We start from the raw sequence: 20299 nt of genomic DNA on the forward strand, positions 1-20299 counted from the left end.
AACCTGTGTTGTTCCTTATTGCGTCAAATGTAATGTTTCGAAAGGCATGGACATTCGGAAGAGGTCCCTCTAAATGATTGTATGATGTGTCAACAGATGTCAAGCCAGACATGTCATCAAAATCGGATGGAATGGTCCCAGAGAGATTATTATGCGAAAGGGTCAAGATTTCCAGCATCTTTAGCATTCCAAGTGTTGCTGGTATTTTCCCTCTCAACATACCCTCGCTAAAGTCAAGAACTCATAAGGCTTGTAATTGACCAAACTCAAAGGGAATGCTTCCCTCAAATTTATTTTTGCTCAAGTTCAAGAGCCATAGCTTGCTCAAGCTTCCAATCTCCTTAGGTATTGGGCCAGTGAGATCATTTGCTGCCAACTCCAATTGCTCGAGTTGATTCAATGATCCTATTGCTATAGGAATCTCCCTGAAAATTGGTTATGACCGAGAGAAAGTTTGATCAATGAGATCATCTTCCCCAATTCTTTTGGAATTTCTCCTGTCAAGTGATTTGAAGAAACATTGATTTCCCCAAGATTGGTTGCCTGTCCTATTTCTGGAGGTATACTGCCAGAAATGTTGTTTGAAATGATGGACGTCGTAAGCTTTGGACATTTTCCCCACAACGATGAAATGTGGCCATATAATTTATTGCCACTCAAATTGATGTATTTCAGATATGGATACATACCAAAATCACTTGTTATATTTCCAACCAATTGGTTATCATGAAGTATGAGTCTAATAAGGCTAGAGAAATTTTTCAAGGTTCTTGGAATTGGACCAGTGAATTTGTTTTCAGCAGCACCCAAAGCTTCAAGTGATCCACCAAAGCAAATATTTTGTGGCAAATGGCCAGTCAACTGATTCCCACGAATTTGTAAAGTCTTCAAGCGGGTGAGATTATTCATCTCTATCGGAAGGCTCCCATTGAGTTTGTTCCATCTTAATTCTAGGGAATTGCGGTGTTTCAAATTTCCTATAGTAGATGGAATGGTTCCAGAAAGAGAGTTACTGGCAAGGGTGATTCCTTCTGGTTTGGTCAAATTTCCTATGGTAGATGTAATTGATCCCGAAAGAGAGTTATAACGAAGGTCGATAGTTTCTAAATTCACCCAATTTCCTAGAGAGGAAGGAATTGGTCCTAAAAGTTTGTTGTCCCCAAAACCTAACCAAATCAAATTTGTCAAGTTTCCAATAATGGAGATTGGTATTGGCCCATACAAGTTGTTTTCTGACAAATCTGATTCGGTGAGAGAATGGAGATTTGCAAACTCACAAGGAATGAAACCTGACAGTCTATTTTCATAGAGATAAAGAAATTTCAATTTGGTCAAATTTCCTAGTGAAGAAGGGATTCCTCCAGTTAAGAAAGTATTTTCATACAAGGATAATTTTTTGAGACTACTCAGCATTCCAATTTCCTGGGGAATGGGACCTGACAGATGATTCGTGTAAAGAGATAATGATCTCAAATTCCTCAAGTTCCCAACTTCTTTGGCAATTCTCCCAGCAAGATTATTCACACCAATTCCAAGCACATTTAAAGCAGTCAAGTTTCCTATTTCTGGAGGGATGAAGCCACTCAAGAAATTATGATCCATATACAATATAAGAATACTGGAGAAATTGCCAATTTGGCTGGGAATAGTTCCAGAAAACTTATTGTAACCAGTATCTAAAACTTGGAGTTTAGAGAAGGATGAGAAATTGAAACTGCGAAGTGTACCTTGTATTCCCAGATTAGTAAGATTTATGGTGGAGACGGTCGTGGATACATCACAAGTAATTCCTTTCCATTGACCGCAAGGATCAGTGTCATTCCAAGAAGACAAGATAAATTGGCTTTGCTTAGTGAGGCTGGCTTTCTTGTTTAAAAAACCATTTGCTTCCTCATAGAAGCCACAGATGAAGAGAACATCACAAAGAAACTGAACAAGAATGTGCAGAGAATTCGCCACGATGCTTCAAGTAGAAGAGTGGAATCAACCTTTTGCCACTGATACACCATGATGATGATTTACAAACTTTGGGATTACTCCTAAATGCTGAATAGATTCCAAGAGAGAGAATGAACGGTGAGTATAAATGGAGGGCAGTAGGTTCTTTATAGCAATATGATGTACGGACGCACCATAATGTGAAAACATTGCATACATATTTGGTAATGCAACATGGTCCCAAAAATTCGTAATTAGTTGCTTCATGCGACATTACAAGTTTATGAAGAGATAGTCTCTCAACTCTATAGTATAAGTCGTTTCTAAAATAATGATTTGGTCCAAAAAAAATGTAGGTCACGGAGTAATTTTTATCCTTACGATTAATGCTTGAAGTGTGTATAGTTATTTTTTTTAAAAGTGTATATATTAAATAAGAGTAAAATTAAAAATTGTTATATTTTAATAGAGAGTTAATATATTTTAAGGTCTTCTTTGGTCTGTGTCAAACATGCTATAAGTGTCTTATAAATATGACTAAAGAGTAATCCTTATATTTTTCACGGACAACCTAATTTAATGTAAATAAAGTTGGAAAAAAAATTTGAGATAGATGTAATGAGTTAATTACCATTTTTTTATTTTAATGAATTAATTTAGGTTACTTGTATTATTGTGAACTACAGAGGAAAGTATATACTACATACGATTCTTAATATAAGAACTAGTTGATGGATTATATAAAATATTCTTATTGATTATAAGAGTTCTCACCAAAGTTTTAGTGCACATGATTAAATAGGGTCATTTAGAGAAATCAACACACATTTGTTATAATTAATCAATTTAACTAATTTTCTTACTCTCACCAAATTAATTAGGGCTGTTCATGAAATATGAAACTCGGTCTGACTCGCCCCAACCTAGTCCAGCATTGTCTAACCTGATCAAGAAAAAAAAAAAAACAACCTGAGAAGGAAACTAGACTAACCAAACAGGGTTGATTGGCTGGGTCAAACTAGATTCCGTGCTCACCCTTCAGATCACTTGGTCCACTCCAACCCGGTATTAATTTTTTATCATATATATAAATATTTAAAATTTAATAAAGAATAAAAAAAATAAAACTTCTAAACCCATTCCTCCATTCCAATCTTGAAAATCCAGTTGCAGACTTCCAAGCACTAAGCACCTTCAATATTACTTTGTCATTCCACATGCTTCCCGTTGCATACCCTTCCTCTCCTCTCTTCTTAGTCTTCTATCATGTATGCTTGTTGATTCCTGTTTGCATCTTCAATGGCGAGGATTAAGAAGATATCGGCTTCAAAGATTCCTTATTCCTTCATGCGTATTCACTCTTGAGTTCTCAGATATGGGCTTTGAGGATATGTGAGTCTTCAAATTCATTTTTGATGTCAGATCTGGACTTTGACTCGTCCATAGGGCACGCTGTTAATCACATTCTTCAAGGACTTTTAGTCCTTCTTGCCTCTCGAATCTGGTGACCGCAAGGAGGAAGGAAAGAGATGGGTTTGTTGTTTGCGAGGAGGAAGAAGAGAGGTGATTTTCTAGATGAATAGGGGTGGGTTTATGAGCTGTCAAAAGAGTTCTTAACAATTTTTTTAATTTTTGCTAATGTTTTTTTACAGGGACCAACCTGAAAGTCCAGTATAACCCAGTCCAGTCTAGATAAGTGTCAGGTTATGATTGGGTCAAACTAGACCACATGTTAATTTTTCTCGCCTGACGTTATTTCAGATTCAACATCGAGTTAGGGTGTAATCCAGTCCAATAGGTCTTTATGCACCCTTAAAATTAATTACTCATCCGATCCTTAATATATGACCTAATTGTTAAGTTAATTCTAGCTCTAAATATAGAACATATTTCTTATTTTTGATAATTTTTTCTAAATTACCCTTATGGATACTCCCTCAATCATAATCGAGCAAATGAGAAAGGAAGGATATTAAGAAAGATGATTATGGTATTTTAGAAAAAACATGTCATATCTCTTATAATAATTAGCTAACTTACCTAACTTATTTAATCTAATCAAATTAGTTAAATACGTCTTATATTAAGGACTGGAAGAGTATATAACTCTTATATTAAAGAGACAACCTACGTATTATCTTAAATATAAGTAGTATCTAGATAAATAAAGGCAAATTGATGACACGTCCAATCTAAATATTATTTTAAGCAATGTCACCGGCTAGGTGAATGGGGACCAATGCCCGGCTTTCTTAGAAATGTCAATGGTTAGGTGAATGGGGACCATGCTTGGCTTTCTTAGAAATTTCTTAGACAAAAGCTGATCGAAGGGACTTAGGGTCTGTTTGGAATAGCGATTGGAAAAGCAGCTTATTGTGAGTTTGGCTTATGGAAAAGTGAAGTTAGGTAAAAGCTGAATTGGATAAGCTGAATTGTGTTTGGATTAGAGTTTAGAAAAGTTAGTTTGCAAAAGTGAGATTGATAAAAGGTTGTTTGGATTATGGTTAGGTAAAAGTAAATTTGGTTATAAGATGACCAAAATGGGTATGAGTTTTAATAAATAATAAAACATGATTAAAAAAATAATTTTACATAATACAATAAATTTAAATTAATTTATAATATGACTAGGAGGGAGTAATACATATGTTCACATATGTGTGTGTATATTACATTTACATATGGTAAAATATCAAAAAAAACCGTTAATAAAATAAGTTATTTATCATATGATAACTTTGTAGAAAATTGTGTTATATTAAAAAATGTGAAAATGCACAAAATCAACGTATGAGGGAGAAGAGCCAGAAGGTAGATTTGGCATTAAATTTGGAATAAATGTTTCCAGGACCTTTTACTAAAGCAAACGCACGATTCCATAAGTTATAAGCTTCTCTTCCCAGCTTATGCTTTTCACCGGCTTTTGACTTATAAGCTAAATAAACTAAAAGCTTGTCCAAATAGGGACAAATTACAGGTCGAGCTTATGACACCAATGAGCTCCTTTTAAGCTCCACAAATGCCCTGCCAAACAAGTACTTAATGCCATTTGCCTCACGGTCTTCTATGACAACAAAAGTCAAAAGGAACTTTGCTTACTTTTCGAAATCCATTCATTTTCTTTTTAAACTTTTTTATGAAATAAATAAATAAGAATAAAATTAAAAAATGAACATTAAATATACTACAAATATGAGCACTAATTAATGTTAGTCCATGCATGGCATGAGATTTGATAAACGAAAGGGAGAATTATCTCTAAGAATAAGTTCTCAAGTTTTTTTTTTAATTTCGAGGGATTACTATTGATGATTTATAGTTGTGAAATTGGGTTATGACTTATGAAGATGGTAAATACATGTAGTTCGAATGATAATTTTAGGAGAATTGAATGCTTTATATATTTAGTTAGACAAATCTCTTCTTATACTATATGAGATTTAGAAAAAATAAATTAAACCATCCATCACTTATAATATAAAACTGCATCTATTTGCAGAGAATTGAACTACATCGTTGGATTACTCTTTTAAAATCATGAGTTGAATCACACTTTTGGAGCATTAAACCACACAAATTTTATTTTATGTTTTGTTCTCCTTCAATCTCTCACTAATTAAAAAAATTAGATAAGGAGCTTCTCTTTAATTCTCTCTAAATATCTTAAATTTTATTATGTTAAATATCTAAGTCCACATCTACGTCTTTATCATTATTTGTGTCCGGGAACCTGTGGATTGAATGCAGCCTGCCTCACAGACTTCATGACTCTAAAAGGACACTGGAACTTTGCTTACTTTTCAAACCTTTTCATCTCTTCTAAACTCTTAAATTAATTATCTAAATTAACGTTATATCACTCTGTTCTCATTTGTAGAAAAAAATGTATTGTTAAATATAAGTCATTTATAAGGTGATTAATGAACTTTTTTTTTTCTTCAAATTTTACCTCTATTGACCTAATAAATGCAAAGAGATAAAGTAAATAGGTAAGAAAAATATAAAACATATTTTTAATACCCTTTCTTTGATGAAGACAAGCATGAAAAAATGAATTTAATGTATTTTTCAATTTACGGGCTTGGGGTACAAGTAACTTATAAATAGGAACAGAATGGTATAGTATAGAGGTCAAATTAATTATATAGTGGTAGTTGACTTACGGAAGATAACTTAGAAGATATTTTAGCTAGATATTTTGAATAATTTTTAATTAGATCATTAGGAAATCCTTTCTAAATTCCAAGTTGCTACCACACAAGTAATATAAAGTGACCATTTTTGTCCTTGGCTTGTGAAATTACCACTTTGCCCTTCACTACTGTGACTGAATCTGATTGTAAAATCCTGTTCTATCTTATTTTCTTCCAGTAATGCTTCAATCCAAGCTCTCAAATTATGATTGTAGCTCTTGGAAATTCAATTTTAAAAGCTGGGTCTATTATATGTTTCTTGAAATATTCCTTAGAATCAAAGCAAAATACCTTTCAAAAGAAAAATTATAAAAATATAATAAAAATGAACTTTTAAGTAGTTAACTAGTACAGCTGTGAATTAGTATTTCTTTATATAGTATAAAAAGTTCAATCACTATATAATTATTAGTTATATTAGTTAAATTCAGTTATATGCTTCTGTCACCAAAAAAGAAAATTCATCTATATGCTGACGATATAAGATTATAAAATGTTTCTTTGTAAGCAACATTGAAGGGTTTTTTGTTTTTGTGTGTGACGTTTCTATCATTTAAGATCATTATTTTCAAAATATTCAAAGGTCATTGCTCTTAAATGTTCTATATGCTCTTATAACATGTTTTGCTAATATAATCACAATTAACTATATGTCATTACAAATACCAATTGACTTCACTTATAATACTGTTATGTATAAACATGATTGAAGCACTCAATTTTGGTGGAAGACCAAGTATCCACTTATATATATATAGTTATTTAATTCTTATATTTTTCTTAATTTGAGATTTAAAATACACCCATATAATTTAATTTGATAACTACCATCAACAATGTAAATTAGAGATCATTATTGGATGGGACTTGTGTCCATTCTTTCTTAGTTATTGCTTTCTATTCTAAATATAAGATCCCACACATATATTTAAAACAAAAATTGAGATAATAAAATATGGTCATTTGATTTTTAGGGTTTTCTTAATTTAAAATTTTAAATATTTATTCAAGATTTTTATTCCGAATCTAAAATGTAAAATAAATATTAAATATTTTAGTTGTAAATATAATAATGAACTTTAAGCGTTAAAAATTTGAAGAAACAACAATGCATGCAAGTCTTTTTAAATTCTATTAACTTATTTTCTCTCTCTTTAACTAGTAATAAATATATTTTATGATGAAAATAATGATATAATGTCTTAAGGGCACAATCATATATATATTTTTTATTTTTTTATATTATACTTCAATTTTTTTAAACAAAAATATGATTACATATCAATAAGATGCAACAAAATAACAATTTTGAATTCACATAAATTGATTAAATAAAAATCGGCATAACATTTTATTAATTGAAAATAAAAAAATACAATTAAAGAATGCTAACCCGTTATTTTGAGGCATGGCGTGACATAAAGCACAAATCAGCAAATAGAGTGAACACATATTTGCATCAACAAATTAATCTTAGGTTTTTTGCTCAAAAAAAAAAATCTTAGGTTTAGGGTTTTGTAGTTTCCAGGCTGATCTTTGGTGATCCATATTCAAGAAACTCTCTCTTCTTGAACTCTGCAACTTGAACAACTATTATGCATATACAATTATGATGCGCAAAAATTTCATAAAGTAACCACCGCATAACACTACTAGAAAAAAGGCCTTTAACAAAGGTTAAATTGAGTTTTCCAAGGCAGTTTTGGAGACGATGTGAATTACGTCAACATTATAGGGAGAATGAAATACGACGGTTTAAAACCACCATGAAAAATAACTTTTCATGGTGGTTTTTAAGTTAAAACACCATGGAAAGTAAACTTTCCATGGTGGTTTTATTGACCAAACCGTTGTGGAATCATAATTTTTAACGGCTGTTATTAAAATAACCGCTGTTAAAAACAAAATTTTTTTTTTAATACTGCATGAATTTCTTTTACAACCTCCTTGTAATTTATAGACCCAAATCAACTAGCCATGCAGAACCATTTCAAGACGTTTATCCTAACACTAACATCTAATTCTTGTTTCAATCACCTAATATAACAACAAATACTCAACTAGAATCAAACAATTAACTAAAATATGATGAATGACTTAACTATTTCATATTTTCAAAATTCTCTAGTAATATTGTTGACAAAGTATCTCTCACCAAATTGATTTCCTTCATGTCATATGGCACACTATCTTGGAATGCCTGTAAATTAAAAATAACATAGTCAATTAGTCAACTTGATCAAAAATGTGAAAAGAATTGAAGAATTGCATGCAATGTAATCTATATTTATCTCGTTTAATTTCTCAGTCACCCTTGTCTCAATGATGACATTCATATAGCGGATGACATAATATCTGCATTCAACACTCCTAGGTTGACAACGGTATTAACAAAATGAAACATGAACTTGAATATCTAACTTTGATTATGTAAAAAGAATTTATAAACATTAACTTTGACTATTGAAAAGATTTGTAAGCATATATTTAGATAACATACTTGTGGGAGAAACCATCTTAGTGGTTGCCTATGTTGCTGCTTGGCCACAACATTGAAACTATGAAAAGCCCTATCAGTAATTTAAAAAAATGATATTAGAGCACATTTTTATAAACTTTACACATAATAAATATATAAACATAAACTAACGTGTTAATGACATCTCTGGTTTCTTCTTGTGGACCTCCACGGAGGAAATCAAACTAGTAAACTTTGTTATCATAAGGGGTACAAACAATCAGGGTCCAATGATAACTGTAAAATACGAACCATGTTAATTATAATCATATATATATATATAACCTGTGTATCTCAAATACAATAATATACTTACTCTTCCACGTAAGGTGCAAAATATAATTTCCTTTTCGTCTGAGTCATTATGATTATCATGTAGATTGACCTCGCTTCCACAGTATTGATTATTTCTGCACCATTTGAGGACACATAAAGCCATATGTGTCCTCAAGTCCTTTCTATCGATAGACTCAAGTAAAGTGCCTGTTGTTCAAATAAAAAGCATTAGACATGCATAAGTATAACATGAAGTAAGAAAATGATATTGTAACTTACAAAATAGCTAACTGCATGAAGACTACATCCAGCTCCTCAAAGTTGAGGAACTGAACGAGGTCCTTCTTGTCAATAGTGAAGTCATATGTTACATCTGAACCTACAATCCCCAACGGCATCTTGAAAGTAAGGGGATTCTCCATCGTTGCCACCATGGAATGAAGAAGCGCTAAACTTCTATACATAACCCCAATGTGATCAGGAAGAGGCAAGAGGATAGGATCTAATGAGCTCTTTATTGTCTTCTTCACTGTCACCTTCTTCGTTGCTACTAGCTTTCCAACAAGTCCTCTTGGCCATAAAGTGAAATTTTCTTTAGCCTGAGCCAGTAGTCGAAACTCATTAGTAAGGTTGGACACTGGTATACCACCTTGACCACTACAAATCCTATCCACCCTCACCCTCACTTGATCCTTCGGAACTTTCTTGCCGTGGATCATTGTGTTTGAGAATACTCAACCATTAGCCACATAAAGAGATAAATCATCAAGGTCCACATATAGAGTACACGGCATTCCATTGTCTTAGGCAGGGTCAAGGCAAGGGTCAGGGTTAGACATTGTCAGCGGTTGCATCTAATTATTACTGCCCTTCCCACTTTTTATCATAGGTGAACCCTGAAACATAAAAAGAAATTACTTAAGGCACATTAATAAGTTTAAATAGATGAAATGAACTTTTAGAAGATTTGAGAAGATGTATGATTATTACCTGTGAAGGTTCAGACACTTGGGACATCTAGAATCTGGTTATGCCCATCATCATCATAGCCTGTACAAACTTGGCATCGAACTCCTCATGCATCTTTTGCATCTCCACCTTGTGTTCTTGACTAAGTTGAGCTTGAACTCTCTTTGTTTTTTCTTGCAATTGCTAGTCAAGCTCCTCTTCAGATACCATGTCAACGGAGGATGATCCAGTGCTTCTTCATGAACTAGGGCCAAAGAACTGTTTAATGCCAATCTCTTTAGGGGCTCCTCTAACTCTACCAAGATGGTCAGCCTTTCCAATTGCAGTGGCCAAGATATCCATCCGTCCATGAGAAACAAATGTGTCTTGGGATAATTGCTCCTTAAGTGTATCCTATAACATTAAAGCAACAAATTCAATTTAAGATAATTGAAAAAAGCAATTAATGAAGAATAACGCATAAATATTACTTACAACCCTCTTAGCAACAGCAGCAGTCTCTAGAGTGATATATTGAACCCTTTTAATCCTCCCTTTCTTGGTGAGAAGGATGCTTGATGGGTGAAATGATTCCAGTAGATCTAAAGCAGCAGCCATCTGTGTATTCTTTTTTTGCTCCTCCATTATACTTCTTTCCAACCCACCATACCCTGCACGAGACATGGTATGTGGGTACACATTCTGCTTATATATTTACTTGTTCTTCCTACTCATTGCCTATGACAATGAAACAAATTCAATAAAGTTAGTTTAGTTAAATAAAATATAAATTGATTAAAAACTAAGTTTGAAGAAACCAAACCTAAAATGCAGGATCTTCCTGTTGCTTCACGAATCTCTCCCATACTTCACTAACAAAAGAGTATCGATCCTTAGAATGCTCGTCCTTTCTTTTTTCATAGAGATACTCCCTTGTAAGAATGGATTTAAAATCCCTCCACCGTTCATGGAGTTGCTTTAACATATGATGTTTCATTTTCTCAGTTGTGGAAATATCAAATGTCAGCTGCAATACAATACAATAGAGTTATAAGTAAATAATAAATTATAATTGAAACAAATAGAGAAAAGAATTCGTAATGTACCAAAATATCCTCCCAAATATTGTTTTTCAAATCTTCATCTACCATCCTCCAATTAGAAAGTCAATCCCAATCTTACTCCGTGCTACGTAACTCACAAAGCTAGTAAATTGAGCCCCTTCAGGACCTACAGCTTTCAAATCATCATCAAACTCTACTATAATCCTTGAGGGCTGTGTGGTCTCATCACGTAAAGCCAACTTCTTTATACGGGTCGGCCCTCTACCCTTTTTCTTGCTAGTAAAGGACCTGTCTTCGCCAGAACCCTGAAGTTGAACTCCCTTAATTGTCGCTTTGGGGTTACTCCAAAAATTAACCGAATTAATGCAATATAGTGCAAAACTCGGGTCGTTTCACTTTGAGGAGCCGAAAACAAAATTAAACCCTAGTAAATAAATGCAAGTAACCTAAATTATAAAAAGAGATTTTTGATTTTGAAAAGCTGTTAATTAAATACTACGAATCAAATTGAAATTTAAAATACTTTTTTTATATTTTCTTTTATATAAAAGATGATTGAAATAACTGAAGATAAAAGAAATGAAAATGAGACACACAAATAACACTGATAAAAATCAATCCTCCAATTCAACAACGCAAGCAATCATCACTCTAAAAGATGTGGGAGTTAAAAACAATGAATTAAGAATTATAATTAAGCTTTTGATCCAACAACCGAGCCACCTCGAGTTGCCACAAAATATTTTCCTAAAATCCCAACTTACTAACTGCAACCAGAATAGTAAAATGGGATTAAGGATGCTAAAAACCAATGCTTAATTAGAACTCTTAAATCCAAAGATAACAGAATTAAAGCTAGCAAGAGACTATATGATCCAAAATTCTAAGCCACCTTAGAAAATCACAATATATTAATTCCAAAATCAATACAAATGTCATAACCACAACATTATAATTGAAATCAAAACTATAAACAGCCCAATGTCAAATACTAAGCAATAATTCAGTCACAATAATCTCTAAATATAATCAGATTAAGCAATACAATTATCCCAACAATCAGAAAAACTATCCTAAGACCTAGGAATTGTTAAACAATTATTGAGTAAGAAATTAAAGCAACTAAAACTCCCCTTGATGATCTAAGCTCCTGCCATTGTTGTTGAATTAGAGGATTATTAAGCTCTAGCCATGGATTGCCATAAGAAATGCCACAATCAGTATTTTGCTACAGGATCCCATGGAAGAACGCAGCCGCCGTCGTGTTCGTTCTCTGGTCCTTTCTCCAGCCGCGCCCAGCTCGCTTGCGTCTCCGTTCTACCCTGTTCGGCGTGCTCTGCTCTGTTTCGTTCTATCTCCTTCGGCGTCCCGCGTTGATTCTCTCTGCCACCAGAAAGATTCAACGGAGAAGATGATGAATGGTCTCCTCGCGCGCCGCCCAGCTCCTCCGTTCGGCGTGTGTGTGTGTTTTATTTCAGCGCCGCTTGCGTCTTCTCTTTTTTTCGCTTTCCGCTCGTGAGTGATTATTATTATTAGGTTGGGGGAGGGCAAAACGTTCCGTTTTGCTCTCCCCTTTTATTATTGTTATATATATATATATATATTTTTTTTTTTTTTCTTTTCTTTTTCTTTTCTTTTTATTTTTAATTCTTCTAAAAACCTGCAAACAAAATTTAAAAGTAAGGTAGCATTAATTGTCCTCAAAAATCAATTAATCACAATTAAATCAAAATATGACAATTTTGCCCCTATAAAATAATAATTCAAAATAAAACAAAATAAATCAATTAAGGCAAAAAGGGACCAATTAAGCTGACAAAACTCATATAAAAGATACCAAAATATATAAAAATAATTGAGTTTGTCAAACCCTGTTGACCGGATCCGCCCATTTCCTATTCAAAGAACAACTAATAAATGTAAGAATAAGAAACATCAAGTAAATTTAACATAAAACATTAAGTATATTTAACAAAAAACATCACATTATGAACAAATGATAAATATGAAATGAATTTAATAAGAAACATCAAATAATTTATTTAGGTCTTATAACGATTATCCTCCCAAATTCCTTCACAATGACCATCTCTAACAACATAGTCATCATCTACCAAATCTATTTCAGCTGTTTTAGGTCGAGTAGCTGTGAAAGGCAGGGTTTCATCAAGATTGAACTTTGAGTCATTGTCATCTCCACCAACTCCTTGCCTCTTACCTTGGAGCATGATAGACAGTTTTTTCTTTGCTAGATCAGTAACATAAAACACTTGTTTTGCTTGACTTGCTAAAATAAACAACTCATCTCCATATCCAACCCTCTCTAGATCAACTGAAACAAATCCAAATTCTTCATCTACTTGCACAGCATTACTATTAACTCATTTACATTTGAAGACGTGAACTTTAAACTTGATATAGCTAACCTCCTATATCTCTTCTATTACTCCATAATAAGACATTGACGCCAACGTTAGGTTTCTATCTTTTAAATTAGCAAAATGTATAGCTTCGGCTACTACCATCACCCCACTATTCTGCATAATACTCTTATCATCTTGGGTTTTTGTGTAAAATGAATAGCCATTTATGTCATATCCACCCCAACATACAACCTCAAAATGAGGCCTTGCAGCTAGCCTCTGTATTGTTTCAGAAGGATTACCATCCTTTAACACTTTTAGCTTGAACCACTCTGTAAATGACTTGTTATGCTCACTGGCTAGTTGTATATCGTTCTTTCTTGGATTCAAGTTGTTTAGCATATTCTTGTGAGCATCTAAGTAAGGCAAAACTCCATCCATGTTGTTTAAAATATATAGATGTGCCTACATTACAACTTCACAAGACATAGACCTCACTATAACACCTCATGTTTCCTTGTTTCTCCCCTGATCATGTTGAGATTGAGGAAGTTGCCCTATCAAGATATGCGTTACAAAACTCAACCACCTCCTCAACCACATATCTCTCAACAATTGAAGCCTCAGGCCGATGAGGATTCTTAGAGTACTTTTTTAGGATTTTCTTGTATCTCTCAAATGGGTACATCCACCTTAAACACACAGGATCACAAAGTCTTATCTCTCATACAAGGTGAGCTACCAAGTGGACCATAATGTCAAAAAATAATGGAGGAAAGTGCATTTCCAATTAGGAGAGAATCACATAACTTTCATTTTCTAATTCATCTAACTCAGCAAGATCAATGACTTTGCTGCAAATAGCATTGAAAAACATACAAAGTCTCGTAATAGTGCTTCTCACATCATTTTTCATGATGCCTCAAATAGCAACTGGAAGTAATTGTTGTATTAACACGTGACAATCATGAGACTTTATCCTCGTTATCTTCAAATCTTATATTGAAACAAGTTTTCTCAAATTAGAAGAATAACTTTGAGGCACTTTAATGCTATTAAAAAACAGAAACTTGTTTTCTCTTCCTTTGATAATGTGTGAGCAGCTGGATGTAAATAAGCTCTCTTACCCTCTCTTTCTTGTAGGTGGAGGAGTTTTCTTATTCTAAGTTCGACTAAGTCCCATCTTGCATTAATTCCATCCTTGGTCTTTCTACTTATATGTAAAAATGTACCAATAAGGCTCTCACACACATTTTTCTCCACATGTATCACATCTAGACTATGTCTCACATTAAGACTTTGCCAATATGAAGATCGAAAAAGATAGATCTTTTTTTTCATATATTCCTCTCACTAGTAGTCTTCTTCTTTTTACCAAAGACCATATTAACTCCCTCCACCCATTGATAAACTTCTTCTCTAGTTAATGGAATTGGTGCCATTTGATATTCTTACGAGCCGTTAAATACCTTCTTCAACCTACGGTAAAGGTGGTGCCGACTAAGAAACCTTTTGTGACTAAGGTAGACCGTCTTTCTTCCATGTTTAAGTTACATGTAGTGAGTGCCTTCTTCACATATCGAACATGTTTTATGCCCCTTAACACTGTATCCTAACAAATTTCCATATGCCAGAAAGTTATTTATCATGGTGAAGATTATGGCACGTAAATTAAACCACTGAACACTTCCTAATTAATTATCACTAATATCTATTTTATTTTATTAGTTAAATTATAATAATTCAAAATAGAATCTAAACTTCCATGCAAAATTGAAAATATGTATAAATCGAATTTGAAATCTGGTATAGTCTTTACGTTCTTAAATTGAATTTGAAATTATATAACCACCTGAAACTACTTATATGGATAAATAATTATTTCCATCCGATATATGTGCCATGATTTGTGATGATAGTGAGGAATTAGAATTAGAAACTCATATATCGAATATAAGGCGAGTTATGTGTTTGGATGTGTCACGAATTTTGGTTTTTGTAAAAAAAATAGAAAAATAAGACGCATTTACAGTCTCCCATTAAATCCTACTTTGTATTCTACTTTTATATAATAATAAATAAATTTACACTAAAAAATAAATTTTAAATTCCACTTGGTCTCATCGAGCTAGATAGTAAGGAATTTACAAAAATATGTTACTTGTTTTCAACAACAGGATAAAGAATCGGTTAATTAATCATATTTAGGCTAATAAAGCATTGAAGATAGAACATATGTAATCTGAATGGAAAAATATAGAAGTAAGGACTTTTTTAATTAATCAAATAGTCAGATTGCAAAAGACTTCTTTGTACACAACGTTACAAGTTTTGTTCGTTGCGTTTTCATTTAGATCTAAAATTAATATTTTCATTTACATGAATGGTAGGAGAAGAGGTTAGAGCAAATTAAATAATCTAAATATACATTACGTATTTGGCAAAAAAAAAAAACATTACGTAATATTTATTATAATTACAAAGTTATATTACATCATATTTTATATAATATTATATTTATTATAGCTATAATAATATGCTAAATATAAGGCATGTGATGATATATTACATTATTATATTATGTTCTATTATACTTAAGATATTATACTATGTATTTTGATTATAATAATAAACATAATTATTTTCATAATAATATGAAACAACAATATTTAAAAAATTTGACTGTTTCAAATTAAGCTGGGGACGTGGAGATTTTAACTGAATCTTGGGCTATAAAAAAGGCTATTAAAAATTAAGTATAATAAACTATGTATTGATTAATGGGGGGTTTATCTGTTAATCTTTAATCTTTAATAAGATACACCTTTTTTATTTATAATTTACATAACAATCACTATTTTGTATGAATTTACGTAACAAATATGAATTTATCAATATTTTAATATTTACAAAACAAATCGATGGAGGAACATAGCAATCACTGTTTGCTAACTCGATTTCTCTATTTTCCGAGTCATCGTCCATATTGGGGGTTTAATACTACCTCTTGTCCTAATTATAAGGCACAATTGACTATTTTGGAGAGATTAAAGAACTTAGTTAAGTTAGTTATTTGTAATGAATAGGTGTTATTTTTTCTAAAATATCCTTGCTAATCAAGTTTGTTATCTAGAACTACCATTGTTAGAATGATTACTTTGGGGAAAAATGTACAAATATGAGAGACAAAGTGGATTTGGGTTTTATATTTAAGACTAAAATAAAAATCAAACAAGGTCTTATATTAAGGACCCGAGATAGTATTTTATTAGACACTATTATTTCCACAGGTATGATATTATGTCCGAATAAACTCTTTTTACCAATATAAATAGACATGGAAGCATTTAAGCTATGTATTTTTTATGGATAGATTTTTAAAAGTAAATTACATGTGGACAAATATTTCCATTATGCCTCCCACATAAAAAGCATATCATGTAGATGTACTACTCGACATTTTAAGTCATGTTTTCAATCATGGCAAGTGAGGTAGTTAACAGGCACACAAATAAGCCAACATGCCATGACAGGAATAAATCTATAGGCTCCCGCTCTTCATATAGCCAAAAATTCATCTACAGTTATAATAAGAAAATGAATGTTATCAGTGGTGCACGTGTGTATAACCCCTAAACATGCAATATATATGTGACACGATCTTGAAATGTGTAATTCAAAAATGTCGATTTGTATAAAGCCCGCCGCATAAATTTCTATATTTTGTGACCCATGATATATTTTGTTTGTAATAAATACTAGAGGTCAAACTTAATAACTAATATACTATAAAATTAAAACAGATAACTTGATGGCAAGTAAATGCAAGGGAAAATATATTTCCCAGTCCTTATAGTTTGATCAGATTTTGAATTAAGTCCCTATAATTTTATTTCTCTTTATTGAATTCTTGTAGTTAATTTTATAAAATTTATCAGTCCTTCCATTAGCAAAGGTTGCAAACGTCGTTAACGTACACGGATAGAGTGTAATCTGAACTCTCACACACACCAAGTTTGCTGCTCTCCCTATCATCTGTCTCTCTCATCTCTCCAAGCTAACCACTCCCAAACTCCCAACAAAGGAGTGAAGAAGGACTCCCTCAAGTTGCTGCTTTGTTTAAAATTTAAAAGTTCAGAAGTCTGAGTATATTGAAAAACTTTTAAATAAAGAAAGACGAAGTCCCTCATTAATAATCCCTATACCTCGCTGTTATCCCAACTTCTAAGCACTTACGCAGTTCAAAATTTTACCTCTACGCTAATGGGGAAGCAATATAGTGTCTTACATCAAGTCACGTGATTGAATCTGGCGCTCCTTAATTGAACTAAAACTTCCAAGCACTTACCATCTTCTCTTGTTTTTCTCTCTCTCTGCGTCTGTGAGGTCGCAATTGCAAGAAGCTCCATTTAAGAGATCAACCATGATTGTCGCCGAAGTAGTGCCTAAGCCAAATCTTCAGGGTGTCTTTCTCACAGCAAAGGACCGTGCTTTCTCTTCAGCTAGAAGGTATTCCTTTCATTTCTTTTCTCTGTTCATACATGCTCTGTTTTTCCTGTTTTAAGCATCATGAAACAGAACCAAGAGAATGAACTGAAACTCTCTGCACAAATCTTGTATTTTTCTACAGATTGGAAGGAGAAGTGGCCAGAGTGATCGGAGGAGTGAGACGAATAGGGGAAGTAATGGTAAGACTGTTCGTGAAGGAAGGAGTGAAAGTTGTGATCGTCGACATTGAAGATGAGCTTGGATCCCTACTTAAAGAGGCATTATTTCCGTCAGCCACTTCTTCTACTGTCCGAAATGGAAAACTTAGTGAAATCCACATACGACTAGCTTGACATAATCTTCAATAATATTGAGGTGTTAGGGAATCAATCAAAGAACAAAAGATTGTCAACTTCGGCGCCAACCAGTTTGACAAAGTTGTGCGAGTGAACGTGAAGGGTGTGGCTCCAGGAATCAAGCATGCGGTAGAGTAATGATACCCAAGCAATCTGGGCGCATCATATCGACGTCGAGCATCGCCGAAGTCATGGGAGGACTGGGTCCTCATGTTTATAAAGCTTTAAAGCATGCCGTGGTTGGGCTCATGAAGAACACAGCTTCTGAGTTGGGGAAATATGGGATTCAGTTTAGCCTGTGAGTTGGGAAAATTTGGGCGCTGTTGAACTCATCGTGGTTAGCCTAGAGAGATGAGAGAGACAGATGACGGGAAGAGCCACATGGGAGAGAGAGAGAGAGTGCCAGATCACCCTCTACCACTTCACATTAACGGCATTTGCAACTTTTACTAATGGAAGGATTGGTGAATTTAACAAAATTAACTATAAGAATTCAATAAAAAGAAATAAAATTATAGGGACCTAGTTCAAAATCTAATCAAACTATAAGGATTGGCAAATATATTTTCCCTATGTTTAATTATAGCAATTCTTTTTTAAATATATTCAGTTCACGTTTATATTAATCAAGGTGGAATGGTTTAGTGAAAATTTCATAGTTCTATATTATTAATTGAGTTAAATCAAATTTTTTAAGTTACCACCAGCCACAATTTTTGGAAAAACCTAGCTAAATCAAAATGTTTAAGAACAAAACATGGGGTAACTGAAATCTGCAGTTAACAAACAAATATTAACTGATTTATCAAATTGCAAAAGAGAGGGCTCATTATTTAAAAATGATTAAAAAAATTAATGCATTTATCTCCCTCCTCATTGCAACACTTGTTGTACTTCTAGATAGCCTTACAAAGACCCCTTCCTTATAATAGTAGTAGATTCCTAAACTTGCATACCCATAATTAAAAAATTTCTTAAAATTCCTAAAATAAGAAATATTTGTTATATATGCTATATTATAAATAAATTCATCGTTAACTTCAGACATCAATATAAAAAAAAAACCAATAGCAAGCTAAAATATAAATAATGTAATTTATTTAACTTGGTGAAAATCACACAGACCCAAGAGGAGGCATCCAAAGATGATACGCATTTTCTTTCTCATGTAGTGAAAACAATTAAAAGACTTTCTAAACGCATGTCCATAATTAAAAAAATGTGAATATTCTTAAAATTAGAAAATTAGCTGTACATGATATGTTTGGGATAAATAGCATCATTTATTTCATACATAAATGTTATTATAATATGAATAGCAAGTCAATACGTAAATCACACAATTTACTAAAAAAAGTGAAAATCGTATGGGTCAAGACCACGCATAAAAAAGACATATGTTTATTTTCTTACTTAGTAAAAATAATTTGTTAACTTTTTAGGTGCAGATTTGTAATTAAAAAAACTCCACATACTCTTAAAATAAGAAATTATTTGTTACCTATGACATGTTTTGAATAAATTCATCAATATCATTAATTGTTTGCATTAATTATTATTTTTAATTTAAAATTATATATATTTTTTATTTCGCAACCCCACGCATTGGCATTGCAAGGGGTCTGCACTAGTTATTGTCAAATGACTAAAAAAATAAAATATCAAGAAAACACAAAACCAACGACAAAGGAAAACATAAATAAAAGATAAAATTAGGTATAACCTAAAGATACTCCAATAGGCAGTTAGAGAAAAACATAACACGCTAAATATATCTTAAGCTAAAATATATTTTTAGTCTTTTAACTTTACACAAGGTTTCATTTTAGTCTCTTAACTTTAAAAAGTAAATTTTTAGTCCTTTAACCCTAAAACCGTTAACAAAAAATGATGATATTGAGCTCTTAAATGTTGATAAAATATTACTAAATGCTAACACATTAAGTTTAATTTTTAAAACAATTATGATTGTTTCAAAAAATCATCATTTAAGACTAACAATTTTAGAGTTAAAGAACTAAAAGTATACTTTTTAAAGTGAAGGGGCCAAACTGAAACTTTGAATAAAGTTAAAGGACCAAATGCATACTTTAGCCTATATCTTAAATAGTTTAGTCAGGACATGTCATTAATACATGGGTAGTTTGTTATTTTT

At 32.4% G+C, this 20299-nt stretch overlaps 1 protein-coding gene and 1 pseudogene across 1 annotated transcript; one reads left to right on the forward strand and one right to left on the reverse strand.

The window, feature by feature from the left end:
- Positions 1–411: 411 nt before the first annotated feature.
- On the reverse strand, positions 412–9644 carry LOC114711669 (MDIS1-interacting receptor like kinase 2-like). Its single transcript, XM_028896088.1, has 4 exons — positions 9205–9644; positions 8632–8701; positions 8287–8331; positions 412–1929 (listed from the first exon to the last, which is right to left on the reverse strand). The coding sequence occupies exons 1-4, from the start codon at positions 9642–9644 to the stop codon at positions 412–414; spliced, it is 2073 nt and encodes a 690-aa protein (XP_028751921.1).
- Positions 9645–17723: 8079 nt separating this feature from the next.
- Positions 17724–18446, forward strand: LOC114711670 (short-chain dehydrogenase reductase 2a-like; annotated as a pseudogene).
- Positions 18447–20299: the final 1853 nt, after the last annotated feature.

Source organism: Neltuma alba, unplaced genomic scaffold (genome assembly GCF_004799145.2).
Source record: "Neltuma alba isolate B1F8T4 unplaced genomic scaffold, ASM479914v2 tig00011304_pilon, whole genome shotgun sequence".
Taxonomy (NCBI): Eukaryota; Viridiplantae; Streptophyta; class Magnoliopsida; order Fabales; family Fabaceae; genus Neltuma; species Neltuma alba.